At 42.7% G+C, this 13,846-nt stretch overlaps 1 protein-coding gene across 1 annotated transcript in view; it reads right to left on the reverse strand.

Annotated features, from left to right (window-relative positions):
* Positions 1-13,846, reverse strand: part of LOC124602299 (protein singed wings 2) — a 443,654-nt gene that overhangs the window by 53,935 nt on the left and 375,873 nt on the right. Inside the window, exon 4 of the mRNA XM_047136347.1 lies at positions 12,659-12,818. Within this exon, the coding sequence (XP_046992303.1) occupies positions 12,659-12,818 (160 nt within the window). The remainder of the gene's footprint in view (positions 1-12,658; positions 12,819-13,846) is intronic.

A 13,846-nucleotide genomic window follows, 5' to 3' on the forward strand; every position in this document is an offset into this window, starting at 1 on the left:
GAAGTGTTCTGTTAAAACGGCTGCAAGACAGGGATGTATTCTTTCGGCGCTACTGCCCGATATATACAGCGAACAAGCACTGACGGAAATAGAAGAAGGGTTCAAGACTGGGATTAAAATTCAGGGTGAAAGAATATCAATGATAAGATATGCTGAGAGCAATGAGGCGTAATGGAAATGAGATTAGGGATAAACTTAAAATGAAAATTGGGAAGCACAAAGTGGAAGAAGTAAAGAATTCTGTTACTGTGAAAGTAAAATAATCCATGGTGGTCGAAGCAGCGAGAAGATAGAATAGGACAGGCAAACAGGGCATTCCTGATTGGGAGGACCACAACAAACCAGAGGACTGACGACACCGCACCGCCTTACCCCGCCACACAAGAAGGATTTTTCTATTCTTCCAGTAACTCCCAGTCAGGCATATCCGACAGCTAGTTTAATATGATCATTCTACATTAAATCGCAAGCATCTGGATGCCCTTTACCACTAATATTGCCATATCTCGATTAACACGCCAATCCCTTAAGGAAAAATAAGGTTCCTCATTAAATCGATCCACTTTCATACTCCTAGATATTCAAATGTTCCGGTGATTATCTGCCAGTCGCACAATGGATTAACAGTGGGTATTTTCGCTTATTTGTGGATAACATTTTTCCATTTGTTTGACTACTGAAATATCATTCAAGGGAGAGGAATTTTCTTTCATGGATGATTAAATGTGGAATTTTGCCTATATTTAAGTTATGCTCTACTGTCAGTGTAGTAAAATATTTTGTTGTCATTCAGAACGAAAACATTAGAAAAACTTAAAATTTCGAGATTTCCTCTTAATCCCAATTCACAGCGTACACAAAAATCACAATTATTCGTTCTCATCATCATCAATTTTCTGCTATATTAGCAGGTCCTTTGTCTCTCCATTTTCTGCGATCCATTGCTTCCTTCTTAAGGCTGCTGAATGTTGTACCATCCATCACGTCATCCAGTGTCTGGAATCTCTTCCTTTCTCGCTTCCTTTTCTCTTCTACATAACCTTCTAAAACTGTTTTTATGAGTCCGTCATTCTTTCTTAATATAAGCCCAATCCAAATTCTTTTTCTTTTTTTTGTTACATCTAGTAACTGCCTTTTCTCTCCCACTCTACTCAGTACCTCTTAATTTTTACTCTGTCCATTCAACTTATTCTTTCCATCCTCCGCCATGTCCACATCTCAAAAGTCTCCAGCTTTTCTCAGTCTTTCTTCCTCAAAGTCCATGTTTCAGCGCCATACAGAAGAACACTCCATACAAGACATTTTATGAGTCTCTTCCTGAGTTTTCTGTCCAGACCGCTCCAGAAAATTCTCTTTTGCCATTTCTATCCTTGTTTTAATTTCTGTGGTTCATTTCCAGTCGGTGTCTATCCTGATTCCAAGATACTTAAAATTTTGCCCCTGTTATAATATTTCTCCTTTCATCACAATTTTTATTTCTTTATTTCCTCCTAGTGCCAATACTTTTGCTTTCTTTGGGTTAATTTTCATTCCATAATTTTTTCCGTTAGCTTCAGTGGTGTCTCTACCAAATTCTGTAATTCTTTTCCCCCTGTTATAATATTTCTCCTTTCATCACAATTTTTATTTCTTTATTTCCTCCTAGTGCCAATACTTTTGTTTTCTTTGTGTTAATTTTCATTCCATAATTTTTTCCGTTAGCTTCAGTGGTGTGTCTACCAAATTCTGTATTTCTTTTCCCCCTGTGGCTAGAAGGACCATGTCATGAGTAAACCTCAAACACCCTACACTTCTTCCTCCAATTTCTACTTCTTTGTCACATAATGAGCGATGGTCAATCATATTTTCCAAGTAGAGGTTGAAAAGGGTAGGTGATAGACAGCATCTTTGTCTTACTCCTTTTTCTAGTCCTATCCAGTATGTACTTTAACTGAGGCTTTCTGATTAAGATATAATGATTTTACAAGTCTTCTGGTTTTCCAGTCCACTCTCTTTTCCCTCATTATAGTCGCCAGCTTGTCCCATACCACACTGTGAAATGCCTTTTCTAGGCCGATGAAGCACATAAATAGGCCTCTTCCTTTTTCAATAAACCTTTCTCCCAAGATTCATAGGAGCCCTATTGCATCTCTGGTGCCCTTCTTCCGTCTAAAGCGAAACTGCTCCTCGTCAAAATTGTCCTCTATTACTTTTTTAAGTCTCTTATTAATTTGGCTGCATGTGAAATGAGGCTGATTGTCCTGCGCTCACTGCATTTCTTGTTTCCTTGTTTTTTCGGTAATGGAATCATTACTGTTGTCAGAAAGTTCTCAGGCCATTCGCCACTGTCATATATTTTATTACATAACTTCAATATTTCTCTTATTCCATCTTGGTTCAAGCATTTAATATACTCGTTCTAGAGATACTTAAATCGTTCCAGATGTTTATTTATGCACCTATACGCCTAAACGCCCCACGAATGTCTTTGAGAATATTTTCACTAATAAAATTGCTTGTAAAGCGTGATATTGAAATTTCTGTCATTCTGTCGTCTTCGAGACTGACCATCATGAACAGATATAGATTGTTCTATTACGCACTCGGGCCATCAAAACATCCGTCTGTTGCATGCATAGGAAGTGGACTAGAAACTAGAATGACCCATCAAATAAAAGTAAAGGGTTTTCATCATGTAGTTACTTAGCTCTCAAGTAGCTTTTAGTTACATATTTTCCTGATTGATACCAGAGAATTCAAGGATTCTGATTTCTCGTTTTACGGTAATTTCGTGCAGACTATGGTGCACGATGTGCTGATAAAACGTTCATTGCACGCTTCGAGAGAACACTCGGACGTATCGCCACTGCCAGAGTGTGAGCACCCACTAGACGGCGGTTATAAGGCGCACTCCTTGGCGAGAGAGCACTGACCCGCGGTCGCAGCTATAAATCTACGCCGTAATTGTCTCCGCCCGACCGAGAAATTATAGCACATTTGCGATGCAAATTGGCTCCATCTAAACGAGCACCGGAATGAGGTCAACTGATCAGCAGAATGGGTGGCGTAAGCGAACCCTGACACACTGCGAAACTGAAGCAGGTCATCGTCAGTCGAGAGAATAATGAGCCACGTTGAACCAGAGGAGGTCCCGCAAAAATAAGTGTATCATCAATCAAGTTTCTTCACAACCTCTGTATCTGCCGACCTTGTCGGCTTATGGACCGATCTCGGACACTGCTTTTCATTCATAGTCTGGTGTGGACCACTGCATAATTAAAAATCTGTTAGGTCAGATAAGACGCGTCACGTTTAAAGTGGGCTTAGGGCGTCCACCACTTCAAATCACGCGACGCGATTTTGGTTTCTATTCCGCGGAAACGACCCAGTGTTGCCGCAGTTCTAGGGGACTATGGTTTTTCACTCGGGATTGTGGATCACTTTGCCCGAAAGGATTGGACGCATATATTCCAAGGATTCTGCAGGTAAGTTACTTGCTGGTTATCGTGAAAACGACTTCATGTAACGTTGGGAACGCAAAATTTTGAAATAAAGCTACACTGAGTGGTGAAACGCGAATTTATACAGGGTACGAGGCCGTGTTAAAAGTAATGCCACCGAAGATTTTATGTGAAATATCGTAAAGATTTTTAAATAAAATAAACGTTATTACCGTTCTACATATTCCTCATGTCTACATATCTGCAGCCGTCTGCCGCCAGAGGTCTCAGAATTGTAGCGTGTTGACATTGCTTCATTGAGTATTCAGTGAACTGTGGATGAAGCCCGACCAACAGGCATTGATCAAAAATGATAGTGCATTGAGAATGGCTAGTTTCTAGCTGAAACCTAGATCTGCCAATAAAATTTAAAAAGGACGAATGATAGCTGAAATCTACTATTTACAAGGAAAAACCCTATCATTGAACTGATCAGTGTAACACACTCTCTGTCCTACCTTTCTATTCATAACAGATCGTACTCCCGATATACCATTTTCTCCTGCTGTTGTATTACCCTATGCTCACCTGACCAGAAATCCTTGTCTTCTTTCCATTTAACTTCACTGATCTCTACTATATCTAGATTGAGCCTTTGCATTTCCGTTTTCAGATTTTCTAGCTTCCATACTAAGTTGAAGCTTCTGTCATTTCACGCCCTGACTTGTAGAACGTTACCCTTTTGTTGATTATTCAGTCTTTTTTCCATGGTCGCCTCCCGTTTGGCAGTCCTCTTCCGTAGATCCGAATGGGGGACTATTCCGGAATCTTTTACCAAATGGGGAGGACATCAAACACTTTCTCAATTACAGGCCACATGTACTGTGGATACACGTTATGTGTCTTTAATGCAGTGGTTTCCATTGCCTTCTGCATCCAGATGCCGTTGATCATTGCTGATTCTTCCGCCTTTAGGGACAGTTTCCCATTCCAGGGACAAGAGAGTGCTCTTAACCTCTGTGCACTCGTCCACTCTTCCGCCCTCTTAGACAAGGCTGTTGGCAAAATGAGGGTGACTTCTTATGCCGGAAGTCTTCGGTCACCAATGCTGATTATTAATCAAAATTTAAACGGTGGCAGGTTTCGAATCTAGGTCTGAGGACATTTTGATTACTAATCAAAGACACTACCTCTAGACCAAAGAATTAAGTATCAACAAAAAAGGAACATCTACAAGAGTGTGTGGTGCGACTACGTCAGTTTAACATTATTACAGGCATGTGTTTATCAGTCCTTAGGCCCAAGGTACGCCGAGAAACGTGGGTCTTCCCTGCTCTACACTCTTTAGCACTGAACCTTACCAATTCAGTATTCACGTAATGTCTGACTGTCTCATTTATCAGACTTACAAACTGACAATGACAATGAGACTGCAATATTAGCGTTTGAAAGTAACAAAACGAGCTACGTGAGTCAACTTTTCTGCACTGTACTTCTAAGTGTACAGATGCGTGCAGCTCCGCATACGGGCTGCGGTGGATCACAACGATCTCTAGAAACCGACTGAAATAGCTGCGCAGTGTACCATCCCACTTATGATCGGAAGCACAACGGCAAAAGATCGCTTCACAAGTATTAATGCACTTGGTTCAAAGAACTTAATGCACCAATGCTCCAGCTGTCACAAGCCTACAGAGGTAAAAATTAGTCGAGCCTGAATTCATTCATGGTGTGGGCGATGATGAAAGCTGAAAAGATAAAATAAACTTCTTTCAGGCGACAACGGCAAAATTAAATTAACGGGGGAAAGCACATACACTATCTGCTCAAAAAATTTCGTGTCTGATTTTATTCCTGGCGTACAAGGGATGAATGAAAATTTGTACCAAGGCTGGGATTCGAACCCAAATCTCCTGCTGACTAGGTAGATATGCTAGCCATATGCTTCAACGCTTCAGTCAGCATATATCATAGATGTTTGAGCCTAGAAAACATCTCTGGAACCATAACGTTTCATTTGATTATACTGGCCATTAAAATTGCTATACCACGAAGATGATCTACTACAGACACGAAATTTAACCGACAGGAAGAGGATGCTATGATATGCAAATGATTAGCTTTTCAGAGAATTCACACAAGGTTGGCGCCTGTGGCGACACCTACAACGTGCGGACACGAAGAAAGTTTCCAACCGATTTCTCATACACAAACAGCAGTTGGCCGGCGTTGCCTGGTGAAACGTTGTTGTGATGCCTCGTGTAAGGAGGAGAAATGCGTAGCATCACATTTCCGACTTTGAGAAAGGTCGGATTGTAGCCTATCGCGATTGCGGTTTATCGTCTCGCGACATTGCTGCTCTCGTTAGTCGAGATTCAATGACTGTTAGCGGAGCATGGAATCGGTGGGTTCAGGAGGATAGTACGGAACGCCGTGCTGGATCCCAACGGCCTCGAATCACTAGCACCGAGATGACAGGCATCTTATCCGCATCGCTGTAATGGATCGTGCAGCCACGTCTCGATACCTGAATCAACAGATGAGGACGTTTGCAAGACAACCACAATCTGCACGAACAGTTCGACGACGTTTGCAGCAGCATGGACTATCAGCTCGGAGACCATGGCTGCAGTTACCCTTGACGCTGCATCACAGACAGGAGCGCCTACGATGGTTACTCAACGACGAACCTGGGTGCACGAATGGCAAAACGTCAGTTTTTCAGATGAACCCAGGTCCTGTTTACAGCATCATGATGGTAACATCCGTGTTTGGCGACATCGCGGTGAACGCACATTGGAAGCGTGTATTCGCCATCGCCATACAGGCGTATCACCCGGCGTGATGGCATGGGGTGCCATTGGTTACGCGTCTCGGTCACCTCTCGTTCGCACTGACGGCACTTTGAACAGCGGACGTTACTCATAGCGTGTAGGCTTTCACGGGCGGCGTGTTCAGTAATTAAAACTTCCGGGCTAAGAGGCCGTGGTCCTATAGTAGAAATACTTCTCCCTGACGTTTCGTTGCCAGCTGCGGGCAACGAAACGTCAGGGAGAAGTATTTCTACTATTGGACCACGGCCTCTTAGCCCGGAAGTTTTAATCAGTGGACGTTTCATTTCAGATGTGTTACAACTCGTGGCTCTACCCTTCATTCGATCCCTGCGAAACCCTACATTTCAGCAGGATAATGCACGACCGCATGTTGCAGGTCCTGTACGGGCCTTTCTGGATACAGAAAATGTTCGACTGCTGTCCTGGCCAGCACATTCTCCAGATCTCTCACCAATTGAAAACGTCTGGCCAATGGTGGCCGAGCAACTGGCTTGTCACAATACGCCAGTCACTATTCTTGATGAACTGTGGTATCGCGTTGAACTGCATGGGCAGCTGTACCTGTGCACGCCATCCAAGCTCTCTTTGACTCACTGCCCAGGCGTATCGAGGCCGTTATTACGGCCAGAGGTGGTTGTTTTGGGTACTGATTTCTCAGGATCTATGCACCCAAATTGCGTGAAAATGTAATCACATGTCAGTTCTAGTATAATATATTTGTTCAATGAATACCCGTTTATCATCTGCATTTCTTCTTGGTGTAGCAATTTTAATGGCCAGTAGCGTAAAAAAAATAAAAAGAAAATAAATTTCCATCACTCTCGTTCCCAGAACTTCTGAAGATACACGTTGACTGTGGATATTGTATCACAGACGCAGTCCCTTTGACTGTTCAGAGATGTCAGTAAACCTGCCCAGAATCAATTACTAAATTTCTGAGGTTTTTCAGTGATATTTCCTGAGTGATTTGGTATCAGACGCTTGCAGTTTCCGGTTGCTCGTTACAGTGCGTTTCGTTTAGCTTTGTATCTATGTTGCACTGAAAAGATCTGCACAACAGTGAAAATGCAGGGGATACGTGCTGTGTGTCTTGTTTGAAAGCGAACTTGTTTCATTCACTAGTGATACTTGGTGTTGTAACAGTGGCTCCCACTTTACTCTTTACCCCCAAGACAGCCTTCAGTACTGGTCCGTTAAGTCCCTGGCTTGTTGTTCAGTCAGTATCAGTTATACGTTAACGGTGGTACACAACGACATGCAGAGGTTCGCTTACGAATATTTGGCCGACATAAACCTGATGTATACGCTCACTGTATGTAATTGAAAAGTGACACAACGACGCCCTGCTAAACTGTTTCGTCAGCGACGGCAACCACATCGAAGTACTTTGATAACTGACTGATGGCTGTGTTGTATATTTTGGAGACTGCATATTACAAGATTTTTTTCAGAATTATGAAAGCATTTTCAGAGAAGAGGTAACTAGGATAACAAACAGAGTAAATGATAATTATTACTCTGTGGCGAGTCACCGGAGACAACGGTCCATTGCATCAAAGTATTCAGAAAATGTCACTGAAAAAAATCATGCCATTTTGGCCATTGTTCAGTTGCTACTGTTTATTAAAATTTACTAACAGGTATCGTTAGCAATCACAATTTGTTATCAACTTGCTTAAATCATTTAATCTTGCAACATGTTTGGGGGTATAATGTCATCACCAGGCAATAACGACAATAAAAAATATTTAACATAAACACTCGAATGCCTCAAAGTAGTTGTCATCTAGCCCTGCTCCGTTCATCTGAAATGCCTATCCTTCTTGTGGCGCTATCATTTAGATTATAGTTAACTGGTCCTTGTCGTCCAATATCTAAAAACTTGTACAGAACACTTACACAATGTTCTTACAATCAAGAGGATGTGAATTTTTAAATGAAGAGGTTGATTTACTACATTTGCACCAAAACAGTGCCTCCGACTGTTTAAGTGCTCATCACGATGTGACAGTGTAGTGTTACCTCAGAATCCTCACCTGCGTCACAGTGGTTCTTTCAATGAATTGCATGTAGTGGAGAAGTGGTGTGTATACCAGCGAAATCTTCCCGGCGTCATGTACCGCAGCTACGGTGGGCAGGGACGTTGTGTTTGTAACGCAAATTCCTGGACCGCTGTCGTGTATTTCAGAGAGGCCACAGGCTCGGTGCGAATATATCTCTTAGCCGGTGTCGGCCGTAAGTTTGGGCAGCTCGTAAAGCTGCCGCTTTATGCAGTCGCGGACGCCTCGCAGACTTACAGACCGTGGGGTAACATTGCCTGCCTGACAACTGAGGCGACAGCGAAACGTGTGAACGTATTTCGCCGCCAGAGCTCCGAAAGCGCTCGAAACAAATCGCGCACGGACTATATACGCCATACGAACATACGATCTGGCAGCTGCTGCACGTAACTTATGCTACAGCTTCCACATTGGGGGTAAAGCAGTACGTCCAGAGATCGCATACCCTACCCCATTTCAGTAAAACTGCTCATGGAACCCATACTATTTGTATGCCCTACTTTCTTTCACGCTGCGATGCTTCCGTTCAGTACATATGGAAGGAAAGAGTTTCCTGGATATTTAGTGTCAGTTCTTTCGCTCGATAAAGCCTATTTACTGACAAATCAGCGACCTTGTTTCCAGTTTTGGTGGTCAAGCTTACTTGCTTCTGTTTCTTTGTTCTTTCCATATTTGACTACATATGGGGGGCACCAACGCTTAGATAAATGTAAGGAACATCATTGTTTCCACCAGGCTGCTGGTTTAAATGAGTATGAAGCACTACTTTAGACCCGTCTGGATACGTGAGAGCGTTAGCACGCCGCTGCAGGGATTCAGTGTGGCATGCCGGCCACGGATCGAATCCGCATGCCGAGTTAACGACGAGGTCCGGTATGCCAGCCAAGCTGTATGTCTTTTAGGCAGTTTACTATATCCGACTAGGTGAACAGCGTTCTAGTACCGACGCCCTACCTCAGTTACACGATTCGTACACTTCGAAAACTTTCTCACACTTTCACTCGGGATAACACCAGACACTAGACGCAGACGAACGTCTTAAATTGGAAGGAACACACAGAAAATGTTGTGGAGAAGGCTAACCAAAGACTGCGTTTTATTGGCAGGACACTTAGAAAACGTTAAAGACCTATTAAGGGGACTGGCTACACTACGCTTGTTCGTTCTCTTTTAGAATACTGCTGCGCGGTGTGGGGTCCTTACCAGATAGGAATGACGGAGTACATCGAAAAAGTTCAAAGAAAGGCAGCACGTTTTGCATTATCGCGAAATATGGGAGAGAGTGTCACAGAAATGATACAGGATTTGGACTGGAAATCATTAAAAGAAAGCCGGTTTTCGTTGCGTCGGAATCTTCTCACGAAATTCCAATCACCAACTTTCTCCTTCGAATGCTAAAATATTTTGTTGACACCGACCTACGTAGGGAGGAACGATCACCACAATAAAATAAGGGCAATCAGATCTCGTACGGAAAGATATAGGTGTTCATTCTTTCCGCGCTCTATACGAGATTGGAATAATAGAGAATTGTGAAGGTGGTTCGACGAACTCTCTGTCAGGCACTTGAATGTGATTTGCATGGTATCGATGTAGATGTACACAGGATACGCGAATACCGTCCCGGTGAGAGGTGGAGGGGTGCGGCGTCAGGAAAGGCATCCGGTCGCTCTCTAACAATACTGCTATCACAAAAACTAACTACAAGTAACTGTTTATTTTGAACTCGCTGCAAGAGTGCCCCGGTTTAGTGAGGCACTACATATTTCAGAGAGTAAGGTACTTGTTATGTGTCAACAATCTTTCAGAATTTTAATGTAAATAGCATCAACTCCTTATGAACTTTTATTTTTAAGAGAGTTTATTATTTTCTTTCTTTCAGACGGGGAAGGGATAAGAAAATCAGGTGACTATTCTCCTTTCTGAATGTACTGCTGTGATTTTTCTTTTGAACTGCTTGACCCTATTGTCTCTACCACATTTTATTAAAAATTCCTACTAACTTTGCAGGATCGTTTACAACTTTTCCTGACAAATCAATAGAGATGTTATCTCGTTCTATGTTCTGTTGTCCCTTCTGTTAATTAAGATTTAACTCTGCTATCTGAAATATTTATTTCAGACATAATTGCATATCTCCATACTTTTCAACAACTATTCTCAATACTCTGAAGTAACTTTTATACACCGAAGAAAGTAGGATCTTGTTAACATATAATTATCCATTTTCCGTTTACAAGATACTCCAATCCAGTATCTGAACCGTTCCCTGCTCTGCACTAAGTCCTACTGCAATTTTATTGCGGTATCATACACAGTGACACGCCTGTCTTCTCTAGTGAACTGAACTCTTCCCTTGTAGGCTACAATGGAGGCAGGTAGAGGGTGAACATTACAAGATTCACTTTGGATGCTCATTTTTCCACCACCTAAGCGTTCACTATAAGAGTACGGAATTGTTTTATAATTTCAAAACGGATAGGTAGTACGTCTTTACCTTTCACGTTTTAAATAACCGAGTAATCGTACTCAGTGACACGTAGGATTCCTCAAAATGGATTAGTTAGGTATTTTATATTATTCCGCATTTAGATTGTGGTGTCATATTCGAGGTGCTCCAGAGATATAGTGCGGTGACGCGAGAATGTCACCCGACTTGCGTACGTCATCACAATTACTTGTGTCTGGGTCTGTAGCGGCGTCAGCCGCGCTATGGCGGTCTCCTGAGGGTAGTTCCGTGGTACTGGGCTCCCCTAGACTGAGGAGCTTCTCTGAGATGATGTCAGACACAGAAGAAGCGGGTTGTTATTAATCAGATTTTGCTTAGCAAAGTGTCATTACCCGAGTAATAAATACGTGGACTGTGAGGAATACATTCTTTCGTTACTTATTCCGCGAGTTACTGATTAGTACGAGCGAAGATTGACTTCAGAGCGAGGTTCCAACAGACGGATTTCGGTCCCACTTCCAAGAAAGTCGACGGCAACCCTCGCATCACCCATCTCTTAACACTGCTGGTGACCATTAACAACTCTCAATGGGGATGATGAACTCTGAAATGAATTCCAGGATCCAATTTTTTATTTTAAATCATGGATTCAATGACAACACACTACAGATAGGAAATATTGATGTGGGCCATTTTGTAAATGTAGCCAGCGACAATGTTGTTATTCTGGTCTTCAGTTCTGAGACTGGTTTGATGCATCTCTCCATGCTACTCTATCCTGTGCAAGCTTCTTCATCTCCCAGTACCTACTGCAGCCTACATCCTTCTGAATTTGTTTAGTGTATTCACCTCTATGTCTCCCTCTACGATTTTTACCCTCCGTGCTGCCCTCCAGTACTAAATTGGTGATCCCTTGATGCCTCAGAACATGTCCTACCAACCGATCCCTTCTTCTAGTCAAGTTATGCCACAAATTTCTCTTCTCCCTAATTCTATTCAATACCTCCTCATTAGTATGTGATCTACCCATCTAATCTTCAGCATCCTTCTGTAGCACCACATTTCGAAAGCTTCTATTCTCTTTTTGTCTAAACTATTAACTGTCCACTTTTCACTTCCATACGTGGCTACATTCCATACTTTCAGAAACGTTTTCCTGACACTTAAATCTATACTCGATGTTAACAAATTTCTCTTTTTCAGAAACGCTTTCCTTGCCATTGCCAGTCTACATTTTATATCCTTTCTACTTCGACCATCATCAGTTATTTTGCTCCCCAAACAGCAAAACTCATTTACTACTTTAAGTGTCTCATTTCCTAATCTAATTCCCGCAGCATCATCCGATTTAATTCGACTACATTCCATTATCTTCGTCTTGCTTTTGTTGATGTTCATCTTATATCCTCCTTTCATGACACTGTCCACTCCCTTCCCAACCACTGCTTACCTTTCATGTCCCTCGATTCTTATAACTGCCATCTGGTTTCTGTACAAATAGTAAATAGCGTTTCGCTCCCTGTATGTTACCCCTGCCACCTTCAGAATTTGAAAGAGAGTATTCCATTGTCAAAAGCTTTCTCCAAGTCTACAAATGCTAGAAACGTAGGTTTGCCTTTCCTTAATCTATTTTCCAAGATAAGTCGTAGGGTCAGTATTGCCTCACGTGTTCCAACATTTCTACGGCAATGTAATAGACATTAATGTTGTCACAATGTACCAACACGTAGTGCAAAGTCTGTAGATTATAATAATGCAGTTGTTTTTATTACGTCATTAAAATTTCATTTGTAGCAAAGGATTGCTTAAGGCTTTGAGTGTGACCCTAGGACGATGTTACATGAATAAATTCAATTTCATCGCGGTAGCGCTTGCCTGCAGCTACGCTCTGCTTACCTGACAAGTAGACTTGCTTCAGCTCATCCAGGTCGTCGAACAGCTCGGGATCCAGACGCTCCAGGTGGTTATTCCGCAAGTCCAGCGTGCGGAGAGATGTGAGGTTCCCAAGGGCGTCCTCGGGTAATTCGCGGAGGCCGAGACCCGTCATGTTCAGCGTCTGGAATGAGCACGTATGGCCGGTGACATCAGCAGACACCAAAGCATTACTAAGGTGAAGAAATTTCTCACGGATGACGGAAAGCCACCTACTGCAAACGAAACCTCATTAGGGCAGTCGGTACAACAAGTATAAGATGCGATCAAAAAGGTGACGTTTTAAGGCTGCACAGTTCAGAATCGGTAGGGCAATCGGGCAAAATCGTCGTGAGCATTGAGGCAATCATCCCACCGACCTATCTGTTTGAAGATAACTGGTAAAACAACGCGTCCTACTGCATGAGTAACTCCGTAACTACCTGCTGCACATCGTCATCTGGCCCTTCACTGTACTTTTTAACGGCCTGAACGCATAATAATCGCATGGTGGAGAGATCAGGATTATAGGGAGGGTGCTCGACAGTCTCTCACTTGAGTTAGCGTATCTTCTACATTACAACGTTTGCGATATGGAGACGTACGTCATCGTGAAGCATCATTACCCCTTGAAGCACCATTCCACAACGATGGTTTTCGACGGACATGGTGCCCGACGCACATTCTTCATTCTGCAATGGATGTCTACCGATGTTTGCCCTTTGGAAGCATTGGTAATAATGTCGCCCTAGCTCATGTTTCAGCAATCGAGTCGGAAAGACACGAATGCCACACAACTTACCTCTACCCCTGTGTTAATATACACGCAACGGAGTCGCGCTACGTTGTATACAAGCAGCAACGGAAACTTTTTGGTCGTCCCTTATACATCCTTTTTTTTTTTGTCATCAGTCTACTGACTGGTTTGATGCGGCCCGCCACGAATCCCTTTCCTGTGCTAACCTCTTCATCTCAGAGTAGCACTTGCAACCTACGTCCTCAATTATTTCTTTCACGTATTCAAATCTCTGTCTTCCTCTACAGTTTTTGCCCTCTACAGCTCCCTCTAGTGCTATGGAAGTCATTCCCTCATGTCTTAGCAGATGTCCTGTCATCCTGTCCCTTCTCCTTATCAGTGTTTTCCACATATTCCTTTCCTCTCCGATTCTGCGT

This window comes from Schistocerca americana, chromosome 1 (genome assembly GCF_021461395.2).
Source record: "Schistocerca americana isolate TAMUIC-IGC-003095 chromosome 1, iqSchAmer2.1, whole genome shotgun sequence".
NCBI lineage: Eukaryota > Metazoa > Arthropoda > Insecta > Orthoptera > Acrididae > Schistocerca > Schistocerca americana.